Source organism: Callorhinchus milii, unplaced genomic scaffold, assembly GCF_018977255.1.
Source record: "Callorhinchus milii isolate IMCB2004 unplaced genomic scaffold, IMCB_Cmil_1.0 Scaffold8, whole genome shotgun sequence".
NCBI classification, from domain to species: domain Eukaryota; kingdom Metazoa; phylum Chordata; class Chondrichthyes; order Chimaeriformes; family Callorhinchidae; genus Callorhinchus; species Callorhinchus milii.
Window position 1 is genome coordinate 15,931,211 of NW_024704749.1, and position 25,554 is coordinate 15,956,764.

Consider the following 25,554-nt stretch of genomic DNA (forward strand, 5'->3'; position numbering starts at 1 on the left):
TACAGACAAGCCATTCAACCCAATTAGTCAAAACAGGTGTTAAACCCTTTATCTATACCCCATTATTCCCTTCTTTGGAGATGGTAAGGGCTGTAATAACTGTCGTTTGAAATCTATACTTAGCAAGCCAAGAGTTAATCCACAGTTTAAGATTGTCTAGACTGAATGCTTCGGGCATACTGATCAGCCTAATTTAAAAAACTTATTAATTCATTCATTTTGACTGGGATGATCATTAGATGCCAAGCTTCTTAAAGGTGCTCTGGTTTCAGCTGTCAATTAAGTTTAATAAAAGCCGTGAGTCTGACAGACAAAGCCAGAACGAGAGAGCAAGAAGCATCGAAACAGAGAAGCAATGAAACAGGCGTCCAGATTTGTGCCGAGAGAATTTAAAAGATTCTAGATTCAGTAAAATGCCACAGTGGGAACATTTTAAATGATAAAATGTTACAGAAGCGATTCAGAGTTCTGTAGGACCCATAACACACTATAAAAATTGACAGAAAGAGATCAATGCTGTGTCTATAGCTGCAGCAAAATTCTTTTGAGTAATGTAATTTTATCATAAATTACATGAGCTCGCCTCCCATGTTATTGCAGGCTTCCGGACAAATGCTTAACTGCTAAATATCGGCAAACGTATTTTATTACTGTATTACAAAGCAGCTGCAGCCAGAAGGAAACTAATCCCAGTTCACTCTGCGCAGTAAATCAATGACGCAGCTCAACAGTTGGCTTCTGCCCTTCCGAATGAAGCCTCATAAAGCTTCATTTCTTCATAAATATTTAAGCCACTGAAACCCATCAAATTTGATCTTGATATCGGGTCCACGACAGCAAATCTCATGACCCAGGCAGATCACATCAAACCGGAACGGGTAAGGAAAAGAATGATGAAGCAAATGAGAGGCTTTGTGCAACTGTCTGATCGAAACATCACTCACGGCACACACACACACTCACTCTCCCCCTTACACAACTCTGTCACCATGCTACGGGAAGGAATGACACAGTAGGATGCCATTCCGTGGTCAGTGTTTGCCCCTGCTTTTTACCCACTAACACCCTTTCTCAGCATTTGCTTATCCAATTCTTTTTTAAATGCCCTGAAGAGTGTCTGCATATACCGCCATTGTTCTTTCAATATCCGTCTCTTGCTCACCCTTGTTCTCACCCTACTAACCTGCCCCTTCTTCCCGGTGGCCGAGCAGTGCGGTATGAACCTTTCTGGGTTACTGGATCCACTCTAATACACACACACACACACATTCGGCTTCTTCCTCAAGCGGGCCGAGGTTAGATACAAAAAAGATCTGCTCATTTTAAACCTCTTCACATTGACACGTAAACCATGGTGTATACAAAAAGATGTACAATAGGATTCAGCAGCCACAAGAGATCCATCCCATCCTCCCCTTGCATGTTACACAAACCACTGTCGGACACATCCCACCACTGCTCCAGGTTTTACAACGCAGCAGGCACTGGGCAAGGTTATTCACTGCTCCCTCCTGGGGCAAGGCTTACCTGACGTTCTTCAGCATGTAGAGGACCTCGGAGGGCAAGTGGGAATTTTTCACGTCAAATTCAGTCAAATCCGCCTCCAGGAGAGAAGGCGGCGGTTCTTTGGGCTGCAGGGTCGGAGGTTCTTTCTTAAGACGGAGAATTCTACCAAAACATTGTTCAAGTTACATTAATAATGCACTTGTGAGCGACAATGGGCACAGTTTTGGAAGATGAATATTAATACTCAGCAGTGTTTTGGCTGTTACTGCAGTAGGAACTCATGTTGAGCGTACGCAGGTGAAAATGGTTGTTGAATTAGGATTTTCTTTCTCATTCCTTCTCAACGTTACTTTCGATGTTATATATCCTACACACTGAGAGAGTCACAGAGGCACAATGCATCTCTCTCACTCTCATTCTTCCTAACAGAGGCTTGCACTCTTGACGATTCATTTTAAGTGCACCGCCTATTGTTTAATTGTCACTTGCAACTACCCCAGTCCGTTTTGGTAATCAACCACGTCCATCAAAGGGCAAATGGCTGCATAAGGTTACATGGGAGAGTCTTCCAACAATTGCTAATTTTCTCTATTATGCCACCCAGGAAGCATTTTTTTTTTTAAGGTGCGCATGTGTACAGGGTGAGGAGACTATGGTGCTTTCTGTGCTCAGCGACAATCTGTAAAGTGAAATGCTAACTAGTGTGAGTCATAGAATTTGCTTTCATAGCAGCTAGAAGGTTCCAATTCAGCAGCAGTCAATCTACTCCTACACTACACTCTCACTCTCCCCAGTCATCATCTCATCATCATGTTTAATATTAAACTTGGTATCTCCTTGTATCTGGGAGACCAGATAGCCTTCCCCACCCACCCCCACAACTTTGATGTACCTCAACTTTCTACACAGTATCTTCTGGTACCCATTCTGTCAGGGATGGTGCTGAGGTGAGGGGAATCACTTGACATTGTGTGGGGTTCAGGAGAAATCAGGCACCCTCACTCCAACACAATTCACTCTCCTTCAGGGGCTTGGTTTCAACCAAAGGATGGTGAAGGGAGAATAAATAGGTCAAGAGCGGAAGAATTAGACCGGCACAACTTAAACTGTGTGTACCTCTTAGCCAGGTTCAGCACCTTCTGCCGCTTCCTCAATCTCTGGCGAGGCACGTTGTTTCCTACCAGGGACGAGGTTGAAAGTTTCACCTGCAGTTGAAAGGAATTTGGATTATAACAACAGCAACGTAATCGTTGGCTTTGAAAGTTTTTGTTTGGTCTGATACACTCACTCCCTTCGAGTACTGTGGACCCACCTGGCACAGGAACTGGACTACCGAGATCACCACCAGAGAGCTGGCTCAAAAATTTGAAAAGCACCACTAATTTACTGCAACACTGTGCGCTTTTATTGAGCAAGCAGCACTTACAAAAGAAATGTGTCAAGGCGGGTTGGGTGGTGGACAGGTAAGAGAGGGAACACAACTTAGTAAAGTGAATACAAGCATTCCAAAACTACCACTAATAACTCACTGCATATTTTAATAAATATTAAATAATAATACTTGCATTTAACATAGCAAGTTGGGAAGACATCTCAAAGTGACTCACAAGACTTGCTAGAAAGTGTAGTGACAGTGTATTTAGTAGGTGAACTGCGGCAGCTGTTTTGCACAAAGCAATGTTCCACAAACAGCCATTAAGTGAAGTAAACGACCATCCGTATCTGATGGATTGTTGACCAGGACACTGGGAGCAACTCCCTTCAATAAGTCTGAAAAGACTTCAATATAAAATTTCATAAGCGGGACTGACCTAGGCAGTGAAGGAGTTAAATCCGTCATGCAGAAAGAATTGCTTTGGTTTCTTGAGTTCAGAGGGTCCTTTCGCGCCAGATTTTGATTAATACTGAGGTGAGAAAAGCTTTCTCATCAATCTGAAAACGAGACACAAAACTTCCCGTCTCACTTCCGAAGTACTGTCCATTGCACATTTAATAAGATTACATGTACATATAGCTGGCTTAATCAGGTTTTTGTGCAAAGGATCTTGAATGAATTGTTTTCTCCAATTATTTATAAATATTGTATTTTATGGTGACGTAGTAATTTGTCTTGGCATTTGGTGGGTCGTAATCACTTCTGGCAATTGAAGGAAATAAGTTCAATTGGAAATCGGTGCACTGCTGGCAATATTGCCGAACAATGCGCATTTATATTAAAAAAAATCTGAATTATTTTCCATGTTCTTTATTTTTATTGAAGGCAAATCCAAAAACACCGTTGTCCTCCCTCTCCTACGTTAAAAATAAAGCAAAAGTCTGTGAAGTCACCTGAAGTTATTGTGGACCTGTCATTGACGAACGCAAACTGACAAGAGGCATCGTATCACTCCCCAGATACTGGAGCTTAACAAAGGACGACGATACCTAAAAATACCTCCACATTTGTCCAGCTTTTCAGTTGAAACTCATTCCCAAGACCAAAACACCACCTTCTGGATGCTTTAAGGTATTGCTGAGATGGCTTTGTTTTAGCAAAGATTTATTATTAACAACAATACTTGCATTTAATATAGCGCCTTATCATATTGTCAAAATGTTTTGAAACGCTTTACAGGGTTTTACTATGAAGTGCAGCGACTGCGTACCTGTAGGCCGACACAGCAGCCAATTTGCACGCAGCAATATCCCCACACCCATGAAACAAATGACCAATTTTATTAGAAGAATTGTGGCACGAGAGTCCTCCTGAACAGGCTGACGAGTCCTTGTTTTAACATCTCCAACAAAGCAGTGCTCCTCAACATCATAAAGGTATCAACTTAAGGCTGTGAATTCAAAGTCCCAATGTGGGGCTTAAAACCCACAAGACTTCTGACTCGCCGGCGAGAGTACTATTGACTGAGCCACAGAAATACTTCTACTCCACACCGTTTTCAAATGTATTTTCCCATGCAACATTTAGGAATGGTACAGCTATTTAATGCAGTGCCCTCGTAAACCGTTCTGATAGATGAAGGCATTACCTTTCTCATGATCTTTCTTCCATAGAACATCACCTTGTCTCTCTTTCGGAATCTATACCTGGTCACCCCCTGCTGCTGTTGCTCTGAAACAAAGGAATAAAAACTAAGAGCGAGCAAGACCCCCAAATAAAAAAAAAAGCCGCATAAACCAGTCAAGTGGAAATCATACAAATAAAATGTAGCTTTCTAGACATTTAGCACTTTCTTGTTCCACCAACGCCTCAGTTGATAAACCTCCTGCGGACTGAAGATCGGTTGATGTAATCTGTAGCACTCTGTACTGGTCAGGTGAAGGAGAACAGTGCCCATTAAGTCCTGTTCTGTATACAGCGGCCTCTGCTTGAGGAACACGCATTGGATGCCAAGTGAACAGAAGAAATGATGATAACCCCTCACCCGTCGAACAGTCCACTGGCAATCTAGCTCTCACTTGGGAAAAACAATTAGATAGAGTAACGGAGAGCACACAGAAGACAGTTCAAGGGGTGGGGGAGGACATCTGTACTGAAATATAACTGTCTTGACTCCTCCTACCCCCACCGCAAGTTTTAACACCATCAGTGAATGTACAAACACTGAGACATTTGATTCAACCGTACAATTGATTTCTTTCCGAGTCATCCGTAAAACACGCACGCCACTTGTACCATCGCAATTTGGACACTGGAAACCCGTTTAAAATCAGCGCCTGAACATTAATGCGGGTGATGTGACCCTCTGGGCATCTGGCTGCCTGATGAAATCGGTCCTTAGCCACCCAGGAGCATGCAAGTGTAGAGTCTGGAGAAAATTGTTGAGCAGTGCTTTCACCAAGTACTAACGGGTTAGCAAAGAAATGCACAGCACTGGTGCCAGCTGCTTTAATTTCAGCCTCGTCTCCCAGTGGATTCAGGATGCATCCTGCACCTTGCTGGCAGGCACTCGGCCTACATGCAAATTCTACCCTTTACGCCCCACTGTTCTCAAGATTATGGCTTTGTCAGAATTTAGCCTCTGTGAAATCATTTTAAATAATCTTGCTCAACAAGTCTGAACCGGCCCTCGGGCCCTGACCACAGGAGCAGTCTGGCAGATTAATTTTATTGATAATACTCCTAAATCGTTAATAGTAATAAAATATTTAAATGGGAATGGGCGAAAAGTAAAAGGTGGAAGTCAGCCCATGTCCATTGGAGAACTATTATGATAGGCCCTGCACACCTCTGCACTGTTTTCACAGGGGTTATACCCTCTCCTGCAGGTATAGTGTCTTAGAAGTTGGCTTATGGTTTCATTAGCTTCAGATTTATGCATTTCCTTTCAGACACCATTATATTGGCACAGGTTCTCCTGATTCTGGGGAAAATTATTAAGTTCACACTTCAAAGAAAAGTGGGTCATTTTTTATTGCTCCATTTTAATTTGAACGAGCGCAAGTGTCCTATCCACTGCTAGCATTTAACAACTGATCAGACATCTTGAAGCACTGGGACATTAAAGTAATAAAAATATATATATATAGCCTCCTGTTCCATTGTATAGTTTCTTATCGATCCCAGGCTACTGGGATAGCTGGCAATGTCTGGAGGCTCAGAAAGCTAATTGAGTGTGGTTTGGAATACTCTTAAGCATGGTGATGGGTTTCCTTATACATCAGACACTCGGCTGACCCAATAAACACTGCTTCATGATTAGTGTTAAATTCAGCTCCCTCGACTTCAAGTGCCTAACTGCTCAAATAGCATCTGAGAATTCCAAGTATCTCCCGCTTCTGGACATTAAGCCTACTCCAGCTTTCTTTCTTTCAACCTCTTCATCTTCCAAAACCACTTGTTATTTTGTTGTTTTGAACCACAGCACCAGTCGGTGGCACTGTTGGAACAAGTTTTGATCTGCAAAGATTTATTTATCAAAGTCTCCACACTGCGTTTCCAAAGGGCATGGGCAGATGTCTCAGAAGCAGAGTTACACCTAGAGCAGTGTAGATAGCCACAATCAGACACACAGACCGTGGCTCGTTATAGTGAAAACTAGCAGNAAAAAACATTATCCTTAGTTAACTATTCTTTGCAGAAACCAACTAATTTGGTACTTTGAAGGGATAAAATTACCGCTTCAACTCAAAAGAACACAAAACGCAAAACGTTTCCCATTTTAAACCAAATAGAAAGGCTTACAGTTCAGACAGACATGCCATGCCAAGCCATCTTCTATTCAGCCAACAGACGACGAGGAGACCTGTCTAAATGGCGCTCTGACTGTACGCGAGTAAGTCCCAGAGACCAATATCTGAATACATTGTCAATGAATGAGCACCTCTCTAACACAATACTGTCCCCCAAAACTGCTTTGGAGCCAAATGAGGGTTGCTAACTTTTTTTAAAAAAAGCAAGGCAGACTATGAAGTATTCAGCAGAGCTTCAGCAACATCAACTGAGCAGACTGCAGCCCCGTTAGAAGCTTACTACTGTATAAAGAAGAAAGAACAGCTAGGCAATAACAGAGCACTTTTTCACTGGTCTTTATTGGTCTGCCTGTTTATTTCCTGGCCATAACTTAGGTTAACATTCCCACCCCTTAAGTTGGAGAGACGCATACGTATCGCTTTACTACAGGCGCTCTGTCACATGATGGTAGATGGTACACCTGCCTGCAAAAACAGTGCATTGCTCCACAATCGACTCCTGTAAAGAATAAAATTAATACAGTTTAATGACTTAAAAAGAACCCATCTCCAAAACGAGGGGAATTTATTTCTGAAGATCCGTCAAAGTAATTTTTCTGAGCCAAAAATAGACTCCCAAGAATTTGTGTGAATAAAGACTGATTTTAAAGGTCCTGAACGATACAATAACCTTCAAGCGATTGGCTTTCTTACTTGGCAAAAGCACATCACCGGCAATTCCTCTACCTTGCCCCATGAAAGCTTGATGTGCCTAGCTCACGAATCTGGAGTACACTTACTTGATTGTTTACATTTTCTGTAGATGAAAAAGACAATCACTGCTACGAGGAATACAGCAACAAAGGTGCCGATCATCATTCCTGCGAACTGAAAAATAAGAAGACTTTGTGAAGGATACAGACAAAATAAATACAAATGTGATAATGAAATTACTAATATTTTCATTTTGTTGGTGAAGGGACCTAATGTCCCTTGGGACTGAAAGGATTGTTCTTGAGGGAGCCGGCACGGACACAATGGTCAAATGGCCTTCTTCTGTGCTGTACATTTCCATGCTTCTATATCCCTGACCTGGCTTTCCTTGTCCTGGCATCTTAACCCACGTTAAACTTTGCGTGCCCATCAACCCGTCTGCACCAGGTTCCAATGTCTTCAAAACATCAAGCAACATCCTCACTCTTGCCGACAAATCCCTAAACGTCCTCTCCACTATCTACATAACTCTCCGACCCTGCTCCATACTAATTTTCTTGCTCGCCCCCTCCGTTTGGGAAACTCAGGCCTGCTACATATTTCTCCCCCCTTAGAATCAGTGGTCCTAGATACGAGCATCTCTCAGTTCTCGGTCTCCCATCCTCAGTCTACGAGCGTACATCAACAAGATAAACCTTAGTTGAAAGGAATAAACTATATGTATTGAGTTTAGTTAGTTTTTAATGGACTAAAAAAAATCATAAAAGACAATGCACAAGACTAGCTGGTACCTCTACCCCCCAGGCATCCACATGATTTTATTTGCTACAAAATACCGCACAGTCTCCCGCATACTTTGGAACTAGTCAAGCACAACAATGGTGATCAGATTCATACTGTAGGGAAGACTTACAAAACTTTTAAGGACATAATCGATAACTAAACCACTGCTTGTTTTTCAATTGGAGATTGAAGTGAAAGTAGTACAGAAATTTCAATTGCCCACCTTTAACTGAGATCAGAAAACAAGCCCGCAGTGCAGGTCTGTAAAACTTTCACATGTGCAGCATTGTGCTTACTGAAGTCCTCGTTACAGCACTAAAATAACATAACCGGATGGAGAACAAAGTTCACCTGGAGCCGCAGAGTAGAGGCCGTTCATCCCAAGCTGTGCATTTGAATTCCTTCCCTCCCCCAGCTCAAATTGGGGATTGAGTTCACATACCATGGTGGCCTGCACTTTCTCTTCCACAAATTGCCGTACTAACGCAGGAAGGTCTCCAGCAATTGGCATTCCCACCTGTGACAGTGCGAGAAAGATTCAGTCATTAAACCATGAAGCAAATGTTGCACTCGAACAAAACTGAGACTTGTTCGTGACTTTCATTTTAGATTTTAAAAGTGAAATGCTTTTACTATCCCCCACTAAGTTTCTCTGTGAACGAGAAAGCTGGCAAGAACTCGAATTGATTGGGACACATTTCTAACTCTATTCTGTTAATAATAAATCTAATGAAATCCTCTTCCTTTTAAAAAAAACAAGTTCAGTTTACCTACGTCGGTAGATCCAACCCTCATTATATAATTGCCACGTAAATGAACACTCTGCCTAATAATAAACACAGCTTCATATCAGTTCGATGCACTCTGCACTGTGTGGTATGGAGTCAATCAAACGAGGAAGGTCACAAGACCAATCAATGATGTATGCTAACAGCTAACCTCTGTCTTAGTGATGGATGGATATTGCATTTGTCTCTACGGTTGGATGTCAGCCATGGGGGAAGGGTGAGGGAAGCCAGAAAGGCAAAACATTTAGTCAGAAATGCCACTCGCTATCAGTGTTCACAGTTTAAAAAGCACAGTGCTGGATTGAACTCTCTCTCCAACATTCACTGACTCAGCCCATACAAGAATAATGCACTTCAGTGAGATATTGGAGAGTGCTTGCATAAGTATCTTCAGGAGATAAAACTGGAGAGCGGGGCAGTGAATTGAATCCATCTACCATCATCTTGGGTAAGATGCCTCTTGTGTAAGGCAGATATTTCTATGTGGAAGTTAAATAGGAGGAACAATTCCCTACATTCAAAATAACAATGCTTTATCCCATTTGGGGGAAAAAAAGCACAGACCAAAACTCTACAAAGTTATTGCTTTTTTAAAAAATATAAACAATATAGCTTTTCGCGTCCGTTCTCGACATACTAATTGTCACAGCAACCGTTCCTCTGCCAGTGGGCAAAACTTTGGCTCCAGCAGCATAGTCAATATTCCAAAGCCAAACCCAAGAAATTGTACGCTTTTATAACCCCTGCATATAACCCTATAGTTTAAGGCAAGGATTACTATAGACACACACAGAAGAATCACCTCGGAGGATACGCAGGCATCTGGGTCCTTTAACGTTTCTGTAAAACAAGCATAAAAATTGGAGAATGAACATACAGCGTTCCTTTTGACCAATAACTGAATTAAATGATCCAATGCTCGTCTTAGATTGACCAAGCAAGGAATAACACGTGGAGTACTGTAGCATAGTGGTTAGCGCGCTCACCCCACAAGCAAGAGGACCTGGATTCAATTCCTGGGTGAGGTGAAACCTTAGACGAATTTCTTTACGCCACAGACCTCAGTTTACCTAGCATTAATTAGGAACCCTAATTCGCAGCAATAATAGCCGGTCTAGTGTTGATTCTGGTAGAAGTAATACGCATTGCTTACTGCAGTAGAACAATTCATATGGAAAGCCAGATTTATACGTCCCCCTCACTAAACTGAATGCAGTTATACAAACAAGATACTAGGCTCCACTGATTGGTGTTTACGTGCTCTGAGACTCTACTCTGCATGAGAGGCGCATATAAATGCAAGTTGTTGTTGTTACTTTTTTTTAAAAAAAGGAGCAAGAGACTCTTTAATAATACTTAAAAAGGCTCTCGTGCTCCTCACCACATCTCATCAGTTCTCGCCAGGCTCCACTGGCTCCCCATCACCGAACAGATCGACTTCAAGATCCTCACTCTGGTGTTCAAATCCATTCACTCCCTGGCACCTCCCTACCTCTCCGCTCAACCACCCAGCGCCTCCGCTCGACTGGCACTGGCCTCTTGCTCGTCCCTCGAATCCTCCGCCCCGCCATCGGAGGTCGTGCTTTCAGCCACTACGCCCCAAAACTCTGGAACACTCTCCCTCAATCCCACCGCCTTGCCCCTTCTCTCTCCTCTCTCATGTCCTGCCTGAAAGTTTTCCTGTTCAACCGTACTTATGGCCACTTCCCCACTCCCCGAAGTCGGGCTCCGCCACTGTTAAGCGCTCTGAAACGCTACCCTCCATGGAGGGTGCTATATAAGTGCAAATTGTTGTTGTTGTTATTTAAAAGTTCCCTTAAAAGTTCTTTGTGATCATTTTTGAGTAAAGCCAAATCAATGTTTCATCTCACACTTGTGCTGCTGCATTGCAAATTGTTTAGTTGTACAAATGACCCAGAAAGTTGTCTCAGCAGTTGTGCACCAGTACAAATTCCTTCAATCGTGCACTTGAAACCTAATTCATTTTTGGTCCTTCAATTCAGCCAAGATTTTTTTGTGGTCTCTTGCCATGAAACGTTTAAGGGTGCAAAGTGATGACAGCTAAAGGTACTGCATATATGTTTTTCCAGGACACCATGTTCAGTGATTCGGAACGCCACCATAGAAGCGAAACACAACCATAGTTGTGAAATTATTTTACACAACTCCACACAGAGCGAGTTCCAGATAGTAGCTGGGTTATTAGGTGAGAGAAGCTGCATATCGAGATTCACCACAAAAATCAGTATTATCAGTTGTAAGATCTCATACACAAAGGATTATGTAACTTGGTCTCTATTCCCTTGAGTTTAGGAGGTTGAGGGGTGATCTAGAAGACGTGAAAAGCGCTCTATCAAATGCAAGGATTATTATTTATGATTATCTGATTGACCCTTTCAAAATAATAAAGGGATTCAACAGGGTAGCCACAGAGACACTATTTCCTCTGGTGGAGGAATCCAGAACAGAGGGGCATAATCTTAAAATTAGAGCTAAGCCATTTAGGAGTGAAATCAGAAAGCATTTTTCACACAAGGGTAGTGAAAATCTAAAACTCTCCCCCCCCCCCAAAAAAAAATGTGGATCCATTCAAATTTTCAAGACTGAGGTGGATACATTTTTGATAGGTCAGGGTATCAAGAGATATGGGGCAAGGAGGGTAATTGGACTTGAGGTATTGATCAGCCACGATCTAATAGAATGGTGGAACAGGCTCGGAAGAATCTTTTTTGCCCAGAGAGCAGTGGGAATGTGGAACTTGCTACCACAAGGAGTAGTTGAGACGAATAGCATAGATGCATTTAAGGGGAAGTTAGATAAGTACATGAGGGAGAAAGGAATAGAAGTTGAGAAAGGGCAGGAGGCGGCTCCTGTGGTGTGGAGCATAAACACCCGTACAGACCAGTTGGGCCAAATGGCCCGTGCCTGCGCTGTATATTCTACGTAATTGCAACAGGTTTTATGAAAAGTTGGCAACAGCCAAGGCTTGGGAACTCGAGAACGCGCACTGGGACATTGCTGGAGTTCGACCAGCTCAAAGCACACACGCTTCCGCTGCGAACACTGGCAAGCTTCCTGCTGCTTGCCCAGCTTGGCGCACCACACCTATTCGTTTTAGGATAAACTCAAGGCAAGTGAGTTGAATCCTCCCTCCGGTGACTCAACTGTTTGCTCCTCCAACCACCACCGAAGAGCCAGGCTGGGTGGGCCTGGGCCTGCTGCAGTCAACAAACCAATCAGATGCGGAAATCCAAACGAGTGGATCTTTGAACCTTTGATTCATAACGAAACCTAAAAGTGGAAGCATTCCCCCCCACTCCCCCACCACCACCAAACACACTCCCGTCGACAGGCAACAAGCGTTAGGAGTGGAAATGTTATTGGGCAGGGAGGGGAGTGGTGAGGTAGATGTCAAGATAAAGCCTCCCCACTGAGACAGGTGGAAGCAAAACACCAGCAGCAAAGCCCGGTCAATGTTAGTGCATTCTTAAGGAATAATAATAATAATAATAATTGCATTTGAGATGGTTGCGGTCGGTCGATTCCTGGAGGCAGGTGCTCACAGCAGGTCCACTGCAGCATATACCTGCCATTAGCACCCGGCAACCTCTCACCCACACACACCCACACACTCATCCACAACCTCACCCAACCTCAGGCACTCACCCACTCACACACCCACCCACTCACGCGCACTCACCCACCCACCCACCCACCCACTCACCCATCCACACACCCACCCACATACTCACTCATCCACCCACCCACTCACTCACTCACTCACCCACACACACTCACTCACCCACACACTCATCCGCCCGCCAACACACACACCCATCCACCCACTCACCCACCCACTCACCCACCCACACACTCACCCACACACCCACCCACACACTCACCCATACACTCACCCACACACTCACCCACTCACTCACTCATCCACACACCCACTCATCCACTCACCCGCCCACACACTCACTCACCCACACACCCACCCACACACTCACTCACTCACCCACACACTCACCCACACACTCACTCACCCACACACTCACCCACACACTCACCCACACACTCACCCACACACCCACTCATCCACACACCCACTCATCCACTCACCCACCCACACACCCACCCACACACACTCACTCACCCACACACTCACCCACACACTCACCCACACACTCACCCACACCCTCACACTCACCACTCACTCACCCACACACTCACCCACACACTCACCCACACACTCACCCACACACTCACCCACACACTCACCACCCACACACACACTCACCCACACACTCACTCACCCACACACCCACCCACTCACACACACTCTCACCCACCCTCAGACACCCTCCCACCCCCCCATCCACTTCACGCACAGTCAGACAGGGAGAGAGGCGAGTGACCAGACCAGACCAGGCCAGGCCAGACCAGACCAGACCAGGCCGCTGCCCAGTCGCCAGCCCGGGGGGGGAGGGGGAGGGGGGGCAATGTCCAGTGTGAGCTCTGACTCCCTACCTGGGTCATACTCGGGGTTCCCGGGCTCCATGGCTGCAGTGGCTCGAGCCGCTCCCCCGCCGGTGCCGGTGCTGGTGTCGGTGTTGCTCGGCCCTCCTCTCCCCCCCCTCTGACCCAACACAGCCCTGTTGTTGTGCCGCCAGTGAGCCGCCTCCTGATAGGGCCGCCCCGTCGGCGCCGACTCGGCTCCGGGACCCAATCAGAGCGCGGCTTGAGGCGTAGGTGCGGCCACACCAGCCACAGCCGCGGCCTGGGGAGAGGGGGTCAGTGTGTGTGTGTGTGTGGGGGTGAGGGTCTGTGTGTGTGTGTGGGGGGGTGAGGGTCAGTGTGTGGGGGTGTGGGGGGGGGTGAAGGTCTGTGTGTGTGTGTGGGTGGGTGGGGGTGAGGGTCAGTGTGTGTGTGTGTGTGTGGGTGGGGGGTGAGGGTCTGTGTGTGTGTGGGGGGGTGAGGGTCTGTGTGTGTGTGGGTGGGGGGGGGGTGAGGGTCTGTGTGTGTGTGGGTGGGTGGGGGGGTGAGGGTCTGTGTGTGTGTGGGTGGGGGGGGGGGGGTGAGGCTCAGTGTGTGTGTGGGGGGGTGAGGGTCAGTGTGTGTGTGGGGGGGTGAGGGTCAGTGTGGGTGTGGGGGGGGGGGGTGAGGGTCAGTGTGTGTGTGTGGGGGGGGTGAGGGTCTGTGTGTGTGTGTGGGTGGGGGGGTGAGGGTCTGTGTGTGTGTGTGGGTGGGGGGGGGTGAGGGTCTGTGTGTGTGTGTGGGTGGGGGGGGGGTGAGGGTCTGTGTGTGGTGGGGTGAGGGTCTGTGTGTGTGTGTGTGTGGGTGGGGGGGTGAGGGTCTGTGTGTGTGTTTGTGTGTGGTGGGGTGAGGGTCTGTGTGTGTGTGTGGGTGGGGGGGGGTGAGGGTCTGTGTGTGTGTGTGGGTGGGGTGAGGGTCTGTGTGTGTGTGTGGGGGGGTGAGGGTCAGTGTGTGGTGGGGTGAGGGTCAGTGTGTGTGTGGGTGGGGGGGTGAGGGTCTGTGTGTGTGTTTGTGTGTGGTGGGGTGAGGGTCTGTGTGTGTGTGTGGGTGGGGGGGGGTGAGGGTCTGTGTGTGTGTGTGGGTGGGGGGGGGGTGAGGGTCTGTGTGTGTGTGTGGGTGGGGGGGGTGAGGGTCTGTGTGTGTGGTGGGGTGAGGGTCTGTGTGTGTGTGTGTGGGTGGGGGGGTGAGGGTCTGTGTGTGTGTTTGTGTGTGGTGGGGTGAGGGTCTGTGTGTGTGTGTTTTCGAGACGTCTCAAAGCACTTCACACTCTATGAAGTGGATTGACTATATTTCGTGGGCGAAACACAGCAGCCGATTGTGCAGAGCAGTGTCCCACAAACCATCGTGGATTGAGTGACCAATTTTTTTATATATATATATTATATGTGTGTGTGTGTGTGTGCATATGAAAAGCCGGGTTCTTGTGGTAGTTTTTCAAATGATCCCTTCCTTTTCGGATTCTTATTCAGGTGCTAACAGCATGGGAGTCGTCACAAATCTTGCTCGGGGTTTGATCAGAGGAGCTGATCGTACGGCAGAATTCACAAGCAAGCGCGGGTGTCGCAGTTTTTACAAATCCCGTGGGACAAAATTAGCGGGATATATCACTTCCAGCCGCAAATTTATTAAAGTCCCAAGTATGGTACCGGAGTTTGTGGTTCCAGATTTGAAAGGCTTCAAACTGAAGCCCTACGTTTCTTACAAAGCACCAAAAGGAACAGAGGAACCGCTGACGGCCAAGAAGCTTTTCGAAGAATTCGTCGCCCCACAGATAGAAAAGGACATTCGAGAAGCAACCTTTGATATGAATAATCTGGAAAAGTATGGCTTTGAATCAACGCAGGAGGGCAAACTTTTCCAACTGTATCCAAAGAACTACGTACGTTAAATGGTGGGGCTCCAGGATGAAATGGACCCTCTTCCCCCATATGTCTTGAACATTGAGGAAGTGAACCTAACATTTGTTTCCTTGTCCTCCTTCCTGGATTGTAAAACATTTTTCATTAAAAAAATAAAGTCAAAACTTGTTCTCAATCAAAAAATTGAGTATGTTAATGATTTTCACCATGTTTTACATATTCTCTTGCCATGATATCCTATAAATCACATGATTGTGTAATTACCTCATTTTATTATTTCTAGTTTTGAACATTTTAAGAACACTTCCTAATGATGGTTGAAAGGCACTTGGCATAATGAATAACAGCTGCAGTTTCGAGGAGTGTTTTACGTTGAGGGGTGGGGGGGGGGGTGGACTGTCACCTGAAAAATAGCTGAATAAACATTTAGAAACTCAACCAAACATTAGCAGACCTATAGATTTGATCTATTAGCAGACAATCCTCATGCAATAAAGTTAAATGTGGATGACAAAATACAGCAAGAAACTGATTGGGATTTCACAGCAGGTCTTCAGTTATGTAAATCATGACACAATATACTTTGTAAGTTGACTTCAAAAATCCTTTACAAACAAGGACTTCCTATAAGGAAGTGAGAATGAAAGGACAAATACTGCATGCTTTGTTCAGAGCTATTTAAAGCACATTATTCCTTCTCCAGAACCTTTGGGAACCTTTGGCACATTGGCCTTGTATCTTTGCTTCTGACATTTAAATCCAGCCAAGGTTCATTCAATAAAATGTTCCCTTCTCATTACAACAGAATTTGTAATGCCGTTGGTCAGTGAGGCAATAAATTGTTATTGCATTTCTTCTGATCTTGGGTTTAAGGGACATCATCAGGGCAGTGATACTCTGTAGCTACTTGAGGTATCTGTGTTTTAGAAGTATTAGGTATTCTTGGCATTAGACATCTCTATATTCCAGCACCAATATCTCAGATACTTTCAATGTACATCTACAGAACAGTAAAAGGCAAAAAAAAAAAACACCTCTGACCATTCGCTCTATTTTCTTGTACACATAAGTTTTATCCAAGATACTGCTTTATTTAACGTTATAAATGGTAAGGATTACAAAATTTTTTACAAATCAGACTCATCTGGAAGATGCAGTGCTGTTTCTTTCCCATTTCCAGACGTGTAAAATGTGGTCATAGAAAGAGCAAGTTGCCAAAAGGCTAGCGCCAGTTCTTTCCTGATTACTGCAAGCTTCGTGCTTGGGCTGCTCTGCACCATCTACAGTGTGCATATCTGCTCCCTCAGATGTACCACTGGCTTGCGACCCATCAGCAAAGTCAGGCCCAGAAAAATCTTCTGCCTCCCCTTCCATCACCATATCAAAGATACCCGTAGGAGACTCGTACTGGATCTTCAAGTCCTGGAACTCAGTCTCCAATTTCTTTGCTCCCTCTTCACATTCCCCTCTCTTCTGGGATTCTGTCGCAGACGAGGACAGCGGTTGAGAGTCTGCAGCAAGTTGAGCATCAAGAGGTAGTCTTGACCAGTCTGCCCCATAAGCTAGTGAGTTGTGCAATATATAAGAATAAAGGATGGGGCACTCTTCCACACTTGCAGCTGAAAAAGCAAAGACATACGAAAACTCATACATCAATGTGCGTGCAAGATTAAATCTCAAAGAAGCCAAGGAAAGACAGCAGACTAAAACTGAAAGGGTGTCCTGATGATCTTTCTCACACTGGTGGCATTCATTCAATTATTACATTTGTTCAATAAAAATGTTCTTGAGCTAAATATGTTCATGTTCCTTGGCTTTTCTTGCGAGGCAAAAGTTCTGTTAATTATTAATGCCCAGGATGAGTCAACACCACGTTTTTTTTAAGTTCAACTGCTGCCACTAACAAGAAAATAATTTCTGAACTGAAACTTCTTGCCACAAGGTGGCAATCAAACACCGGGATGAAACTTTCTCCCTTCCACGGAAGCATTCAGTAATCTTGTGGAGCCCTATCATTGTGAGCCCATTAGTCAGTCAAAAGAACATGAAGTTTCCCAAACTCAAAATTATAAAATAGAGGTCACAGTGCATAATCTCTGACCCATTGAGGAGCTAATCTCATCACCTTTACCATAGGAACATCAACATCAGAGACCATGCACTTCAATCCCAGGAAAGAAGTTCTGCTCGGCTTTAGGGCAGCAATGCTGGAGGTCTGGATAAAGTCATCAGCCCAGGATAGGACAATGCTAGGGCAGGGAGACCCAAGAAAAGGAAACAAAATATTTTTAAAAGACAAAGTTTTTTTTTAAAAAAAAGTTGGTTTCCACAACTACACAAAGTTAATGAGAAAATTCTGTCGAGGAAGAGGCTAACACAAACTCATCCATGGGTCACATGGAAGCCTATTTAAATGCCCAACTCACTAATAAATGGAGCACTATTAAGGAGTGCTTCCTCAAAGAAAGAGGACGTAAGGTGACAAGACCAATGAAAACGTATACTGGTTTACCTCCCATTCGATCTAAAAGCGGGCCCCAGAGAAGTGTCATACCAACACCAGTTTGTGTTTGCAGCTCACCGAACACTCACCAAATGCCCCCTTGCAATCCAGAATGTGGTATCCATTGTGCATACATGCTGCTAGCAGCAGTTGCTCCTGGGTGGGGTGCCATTTCAACCTCCACACACCTCCCTGGACGTGAGTATCAGCCAGCGGCCGTTTCATCTGCCGGGAGTCCCAGACAAGCACGTGCTCATCGTAACTGAAGATAAAACAAGCAACAAGTGATCAGCACGGTCAACGGTACCTACTTTTTACTTCAACATTAACCCAAGTCCAAACAGTAACAGTCCTTAATGTTGGTCTCTTCTGTCCACTCTCTGTACCCTGACTGAATTGAAATCAACTTCTGTTTGATACCAACTCACTTTTTTCTATCTCAAAATTGTCATCTCCTTGTCCCTCAGTCGGTCTCTCCTGCCTTTTGCAATCATTTAAAGTCTAGGTTTGATGTCCCTCATCACTTTTTTCTCAACTTCTCATTTTCCCTCCTACTCTTTTCAGCTTCAGTGATGACCCAAACTAAGGACATAAGTTTCTCAATAAAAAAAACAAATGATTGCTAATGGTGCACACAATACTCAATTCAATTATTCAGATACCAGTAAAACCTTATGAGCCAGTAATTCAATTGAGTGCATGTGGACCTGAGCACAACATGAATCCTCAATCATGCAATGAACAATTCAACTGCTTTGGCCTGAGCTTTTACCAGCCTGGATGCAGTCCAGGCTGGTAAACAACAACAACTTACATTTATATAGTGCCCTTCACGCATGGTCGCGTCTGTGAGTGCTTAACAGTGGCAGAGCCTGATGCTAAGCCAGGGGGAGGGAGGAGGTGACTGTAAGCATGGTCGAAGAGGAAGGTGTTTAGGTGATTTGAAAACAGGTATCTTACCTTCCAGTAGCCAGAATGTGCTGTCTGTGAGGACTGCTCTGGATGCTGCAAACACCCATTGAGTGCCTGAAAATCAATTTAAAAGGAGTTCTACTTAAGAGTTTTTTTAAAAAAATGTAAACTTAGTGAGGTATGGCAATGCAACCCCATGATCCACTGACATCCATATTATTAAATTACCGCCCGCACCAGACTCAAGGAATGAGACAGTGATGCATCGCATGGCAACAACAATTCATTGCAGTTCAAAACTTTAATATGTCACCTTGCATAATCTTTCTATTTATCAAATTTCCCAAATCTCAGAAGTTTCATTCAGCAGCTACCCTCAAATTCTAAATTAGATCACAACTTAAATTTTCTCAAGAAGAAAAAACAAAATTAATATATCTTATAACACTATAAATCAAACAATTCAAATACATGCACAACCATTTGCTGACCTATTTTCTAACTGTAAAGAAGGACAATGAACCTTTCTGCATGGTGACAGACTCCTTCAGTAACAACTCAATTATTCAACAGTCACACAGGATACCTGCTTTCAGAAGTTTCTCGTTTCCAGTTGGTGAATTTGACATGTACCTTTCCCAGCAGCTAAATACTTAAGACTGTCCATGAATAATGCTTGAATTATTCATTCAAGCAATAATGCCCTCCACGGTCTTGCTCCCTCCTACCTCTCCAACCTCCTAACCCCCTACCACCGTGTTCGCTCCCTCCCCTTAGCGGGCTCCGGCCTGCGCCACATCCCCTGCATTGCTCGCTCCACTATCGGCGGGCAGCCTTCCGTCACTCTCGCCCTCTCCCTCACCACCTTCAAGGCGCACCTCAAGACCCTCCTCTTTGACCGTGCTTTCGATCTCCCTGCTTTCACCCCTGCTCTTCCCCCTCCCTCCACCCTCCACCAGCTCGGGTCCGTAACCTTGGGACGTTGTCCTGACGTGAAAGGCGCTATACAAATGTAATTTTGTTGTTGCTGAATGACACTGGAGCTAATGAGTTGGCACAGAGCGAGCTTTACACTGCATTTAATTCATGCAATACTTGACCTGAAAGTACTTCTAGCAGTACACTCAATCTAACTCTCACTCTCTCACTGTGATTGACTTATGACTGCTTTACAAATGTTGTTAGCTTTACTCAGTAGGTAACTTATGCATGACTTGAGGGGCATTATCTTTCATGATGCCACTAGGTGAGCAAAATAAGTCTTCTATCCAAACTTCAGCTCAGATTTTGATCACTACATAATGCAATACCACAATGTTCACTGGTCGCACAAACATGAGATGAAGATAGTTCTCCCGTCAAAACAATCATGCTGAAATACATCTTCACACTGTACACACACCTGCTGCTGGTAAAGACTGGCCCGTCAGTTTCCATTCGTGTGTCCCAACCTTTCAGCTTGTTGTCATCTCCTCCTGCAGAAACACAGTGGAGATTCAAGATGAAAATTCAAGGTTCAACACCCAAGTTCCCAACCCAAACTATGCCCCCAAGTGATGCACCTTGCTTTCAGGGAGTTGTGTTAAAATCCACAGCTACCTCTCCGAGAAGGAAAGATAAAGGACAACACCTTGCATTTGTAGAGCACCTTTCTCAAAGAGCAACATCTCAAAGTGCTTCACACAAACTGTGCACTGAGAGCATGCCCTCAATTAACTGGCAATTGACTTACCCGTCAACTTCATGCCACCATTTTAAACCAGTTTGGTTCAAATTAACTGCTAAAATAATAAGTCTCAGGCAATTTTCTAAAGGTTTAAATTAAGCAACAATCATAGTATAGAATTTACAATTTTCAGAGCCTATTTCAACCTTTGATCACTCAGGAAGACTGGAGAGGGTTACCTGAATATACAATGTCAGTGTTCCAGTAATTGAAAGCTGAAATCCAAGCCTCAAAATCATGCGCTTTCCACTGAGAGACGACATCAAGCGCTGGGCTGGAACCACCCACAGACACCAGGCTCAGACAACCCTTCGAGTCGCTGCTAATAATCTTCACTGATTCACTCCTGGGGAGCAATGGAAAAAGACCTTCAGATTATCAGCACCATGTCAGTTTACACACATAGCTAAGAAATATTTAACTTAACAGGATTAAGCATGTTACAGAAGTCAAACCGAATCAATTGTACTCCTTGTTCCTTGAAGAATGTCTAATGACTTGTTATCAGTGTACTTGAAGAGATTGTACTATACACAGCTGAGAAATTGATCATGAAAAGTGAGTGCACTTTAGAACATTTTTGTTGAATCTCTGTACTTCTCAAGGAAATGGATGCCAATGTTGGAGAATGAAACACATTTTCCACTTTGTCTCCTAGCGTTTGGATAAAGCACTCCTGCGGGTCAAATACAGCACAATCAGAAAAAGCTCACACTGTCTGCACAGCCCAATTATGCATCTTAATCTTTATAACAAAATAGGCTACTCTGGTCTAAATTTTACATGCATCAGTAAGAAATGGGGTTAAGACAGACTCATTCCACGGTTTTTCATTTGAAGTATAGAGCTGGAGATCTGAAATACTGCATTGTGGATGTGGCTTTGGACATATTCCTCTAATATGTGAATTACTAGCATCAATCAGTTTTTACTGCAGGGGGCATCAAATAAAGATTAAGTGCTTTTTCCAACAGAATGAGAGAAAATGCTCGCAAGTATTATCCCAAGCCTCGCTGCACTTCCTAATGTAGTTTTACAGTGCATTAGCAAAGGCCTTGCAAGCAGCTGAAACACCAGTTCACTTGCCCACGATGTTGGTGCAGAGACTGAAAATACCTTAAAAGGCAAGAGTGATGCCAACAAAGCGAAAGCAAAAACTTACTGATTTCCTCTTCCTGTGGACCAGTCCAGGGATAAAGCAAGGCACTCCGGGCCTACAGCAACACTGCACACTGGCTCCAACAAGCAGCTGTTTTTCTACTGGAAGAAAAGATCATACTCAGCCATATAACTGTTTTAATATCAATGATTAAAATATCCCTGCTCTGCACTCAAGTCAGATAATAGTACAGATCAGATGCAGAAGAACCACCATCAGCACTGCCCTTTAAGATCTCTCACGTCACAATTTCAACTTCCTGTTCTCTTCCATTGGGCCCTGACAACCTATGTTCATTTACCACATTTCAGCAAATTTTTACTCCTTTTCACCTTAGAAACTCAAATCTCATTTGTCTCTTGCTTCTATTTTAATTGCCTTATTCGTCCACCTTGAAATAAACCATAACGTCGCTGCACACAAACAACTGTTTTAAACCAATTGAATTTCAAAATGTTTTCCTCCTTCAATTCACCAAACCCCTTGCCTGAAGACCATTTGAATGACCTCAAGTGTTTTTTCTAATGTGTCAACCCAAATTGTGAGTATTGGCTGGAAGTTCTAGTGTGGATGACTTCACAGCTGAGTATGGTCCAGTCAACCTTCACACTTGCACGTTTTTCATCATGATTTATTGGATAATAACTGTGCAAGAACCTGCTTAGTTTTTTTTCCTCCCTATGCTGGGGCAGTGAGCACTCTTTACCTACTCCTTCCTTTTCTATTCCCAAGACCATGATGGCTACCCATACAACCCTCAGTAAAGAAATACAAAGAGAAATGAATTAATACACTGATGAATAGCATCTTAAAAGCTTTGTTTAACATTGTTATGTGATATGGACCCATATACCTCTTCAGCTATCAGATTAAACAGCTCCAGCCTTCCCTCAGCATTCGCTAGGCACAGCATAGGATGTTCAGCCAACGGCACATGGCACCTGCAGTAAAGTACTTTAGGATTACTTTCCATCCCATCCATTTGTACATACATACCAATATACAAAAATAGTCAGTTAAAGCTGCAAGCTGAACAGGGCATTGGTTTCAGCTGTCATTGCACCAAAATGCAGATGTGTGTAATAATACAACCAGGCTAAGGCATTCTTTCCAATTGCTCAAATACGATGAGCCCTAATCTCCAGGTTCAAACATGAAGATTGAGCACTATATTTGCTGAATACACGAGGAAGGAGGAGCAACTCCAAGTTTAGAGTGGAAAGCCATATATTATGCTGTGTTCCCCATTTCCATTTACCATTTCAGATCTAGGATTGCAGGCATTTCAATCCTCTGCACTTCTGTTAGCGGAGAGTACAGCTGCTCCTGATGAAAACTGTAGAGGTAAAGACGACCCAGTCGCATATGAGGTTTTGTGTTTTCTGAATCTCCACCAGCCTGAAAAGAGTTAAAGAGTAACCCAGTTATAACCCCTCTCTTGGGCACCAGAACAAGACTGCTAATTAATGCGGAACCACAAATTAAACCCTTCGACATGGATCTTTATATAGCAATTTTGATTCTACAAATGCAACAGCATTCAGAAAGGGAATGGCAGGTTAACATCGAGTGTGACCCATTTGAAAGTTGAATAAAGTGATAATACAGATCTTGCTATGCCTCAGCATTTTGGCTGAAATCAGGCTGGCACAGACCAGAGACTGATCTGAGGATCTTTCTGCTCTATACCAGTTGTCTCATTAATTAATTTTAATAATCATACTCTACAGTTAAATACCTTGTCCTCAGGCATCTTCAGCTGGTAGGTACCACAGGCCAGTACGTTATGCCACCCATCAATGGGACACCATTCAACAGCATCCGCACTGTACTCAGTATCAACCACCTGTAGTGTTCGGGTCATGCATCGAGCATCCATGTCACCATCAGTTAATACTGCACGATTCAGTGCAAGTGTTCAGAATTGCAGCATCTGAATCAAAGTTAAAGTAATCAGTTATTACAGTTATTAATCTGCCATTATAGTAGTTCATGGAACCTTGTCATTTCCCTAATCCCATTTGCTCATTTTCTTCCAAATCCTGTAATACACTTAATTCACAACTACATATCTCTTTCACTCTCAAACACGTCATTTAACTACTTTTTTTTAAAATAGACAAAATTCTTGTTTACATTTTTAAAACAATGATTATTTCAGGAATATGATCCGAGCAGTAGTCAACATAATTAAATAATATTGGATCATAACCAGATAAATCCAATTACAAATAATTTTCAAATATTCGAAGGACAATTTTCCCCAAAAATGTATTCTGTGCATGTAAAGTCTATTATTTACCTCTTATGTCCTTCCAATATTAAATATTTTATTTTGTATTCCTTTACTTTAAAATAAATCAAAGTTTAGCCATAAATTCACTTTGATATTTCAAACATACTTCAGACTTATTTATACAATAAATCAATGTTTATTGAACACATCTGAATCATTTCGATCACACAAAGCAACAATCGTAAAGTAAATTAAACCGTTCATTGCTTGTATTAAAAAAAGGATGTTTTCTCTTCCAAAGAAAACCAAATTGACTTGAGTATTCAAAACGCACTTCTCAAATTATCAGCCAGGCTCGGGAATTGAGATGACAATCCAAACCTCCAAACCAAAACATCAACATATTCTTGTCCCTCTTTCAGATTATGATACGACATGCTGGGAAGTTCTGGCTTCTTCTGGGTTTTCTTTCATAAAATAAGCCATTCAGTTTAAAGGAAAACAAAGTGAATTCCAGTCTCGTTGTCCCGCCATTCCCTCAACCTCCCCAATGCCACCAGTCACCCCAATCTCTCCAATACATCAACCTCCTCAATGGTACTCTCCCCAATCATCCCTTCGCCCTCTTTGCCGATTCGCACTTCTCCCCGATCACCCCTCGTCACTGAAATTACAGAAGGCGAGGACCAGTGCAGCCTACATTTGCTCGTCAGCTGCTAATTAATGATAATAATGATAATAATAACCCTTGCGTGTGATATGGCGCCCGACCACGTCTCCGGGACGTCTCAAATACAATAAGAGTCACCAAACGTTACGGCAAATCCCGCACCGGTTGTAATAAAAAAAATTATAACAACAACAACAACACAACATCATTGGAAACACCCACAGAGAGCTAAAGGTTTTTTTTTAATTGTAGATAATAATAGCGATGATGATGATGATGATAATAATAAATCATCTTTGCATCTGACACAGCGCCTCATCGCGTCTTCGAGACGTCGCCGTAAAGTGTAGTGACTGTGCATTGCGTGGGCTAACCAGAGCAACGTCGTCCCCCCACACCCCCCACCACACACGGCGTTTACCTGCCGCTCGGTGACCATTTTTGGGAAGACGTCGAGTGTCCCCCCCCCCCACCCCTCCAAAAAAAACCTCTCACCCCGACTCCCCCCCCCCACACACACACACACACGCGGCGCCCTGTCCCTCAGCCTCTTCTCCTCAGCCCGACACCCCCGAGGCACTCACCTCGGGCGGCCGCGGCTGAGCCTCACGTTGTCAATCGGAGCCGCTGTTGTCGCTGTCGAGGGGCGAGTTCTCTTTTTTCTCCCCTTCCCCTTACAGGGCGGGCGGCGAGAAGCGCGGGGCCATCACACACAACCACCCCCCCCCACCGCCCCTCGACCCCCGCACCTCAGCCTCTCGCCCCCTCTCACGCGGCCCCCTTCACTTCCGGCGAAGCTCCAAACCGCCGCCTCTTCTTTTTCCGCCGCCCCCAAGAAAAGCGTTCAAATCGTTGATTGACAGCTGCCGCAGCCAATCCGGCTCCGCCAGCGGCCGGCCCCGCCCCCTCCACCTTTCAAACTCCTCCCGCCTCCGCGGGAAGCGAGCTCGCGCCACCCAATCCCAACTGTCAACCGCCGCCGCGTCCACGCCCACC

The 25,554-nt window shown here is 44.4% G+C and overlaps 3 protein-coding genes across 7 annotated transcripts in view; 1 reads left to right on the top strand and 2 right to left on the bottom strand.

Moving 5' to 3' along the window:
• pnpla7b (patatin-like phospholipase domain containing 7b) overlaps positions 1-13,635 on the bottom strand; it is a 60,873-nt gene extending 47,238 nt beyond the window's left edge. The window contains exons 1-7 of one of the 3 annotated variants that reach the window (XM_042337449.1): positions 13,488-13,635; positions 9,760-9,797; positions 8,612-8,686; positions 7,473-7,560; positions 4,530-4,612; positions 2,623-2,711; positions 1,528-1,668 (exon numbers count right to left, since the gene is read on the bottom strand). In XM_042337449.1, the coding sequence (XP_042193383.1) occupies positions 1,528-1,668; positions 2,623-2,711; positions 4,530-4,612; positions 7,473-7,560; positions 8,612-8,686; positions 9,760-9,797; positions 13,488-13,518 (545 nt within the window). In that variant the 5' untranslated portion in view covers positions 13,519-13,635. Of the gene's footprint in view, positions 1-1,527; positions 1,669-2,622; positions 2,712-4,529; positions 4,613-7,472; positions 7,561-8,520; positions 8,687-8,939; positions 8,998-9,759; positions 9,798-13,487 lie in introns of those variants that run through there. The other 2 variants (XM_007900344.2, XM_007900347.2) reach the window with 2 other exon arrangements.
• Positions 13,636-13,704: 69 nt separating this feature from the next.
• On the top strand, positions 13,705-15,526 carry mrpl41 (mitochondrial ribosomal protein L41). Of its 2 annotated transcripts, none has more exons than XM_042337652.1 (2): positions 13,705-13,750; positions 14,963-15,526. In XM_042337652.1, exon 2 carries the CDS (start codon positions 14,974-14,976, stop codon positions 15,379-15,381), a length of 408 nt encoding a protein of 135 aa, XP_042193586.1. In that variant the 5' UTR covers positions 13,705-13,750; positions 14,963-14,973; the 3' UTR covers positions 15,382-15,526. The 2 variants fall into 2 exon arrangements, with proteins under 2 accessions (XP_042193586.1, XP_042193587.1); XM_042337653.1 differs by lacking the exon at positions 13,705-13,750 and adding an exon at positions 13,800-13,822.
• An 874-nt stretch (positions 15,527-16,400) lies between these two features.
• On the bottom strand, positions 16,401-25,322 carry dph7 (diphthamide biosynthesis 7). 2 transcript variants are annotated; one of them, XM_042337775.1, is made up of 10 exons: positions 25,308-25,322; positions 23,391-23,585; positions 22,911-23,050; positions 22,506-22,593; positions 21,656-21,750; positions 20,673-20,839; positions 20,170-20,242; positions 18,816-18,881; positions 17,945-18,117; positions 16,401-16,971 (listed from the first exon to the last, which is right to left on the bottom strand). In XM_042337775.1, exons 2-10 carry the CDS (start codon positions 23,529-23,531, stop codon positions 16,493-16,495), a joined length of 1,422 nt encoding a protein of 473 aa, XP_042193709.1. In that variant the 5' UTR covers positions 23,532-23,585; positions 25,308-25,322; the 3' UTR covers positions 16,401-16,492. The 2 variants fall into 2 exon arrangements, with proteins under 2 accessions (XP_042193709.1, XP_042193707.1); XM_042337773.1 differs by lacking the exon at positions 25,308-25,322 and adding an exon at positions 25,143-25,286.
• Positions 25,323-25,554: the final 232 nt, after the last annotated feature.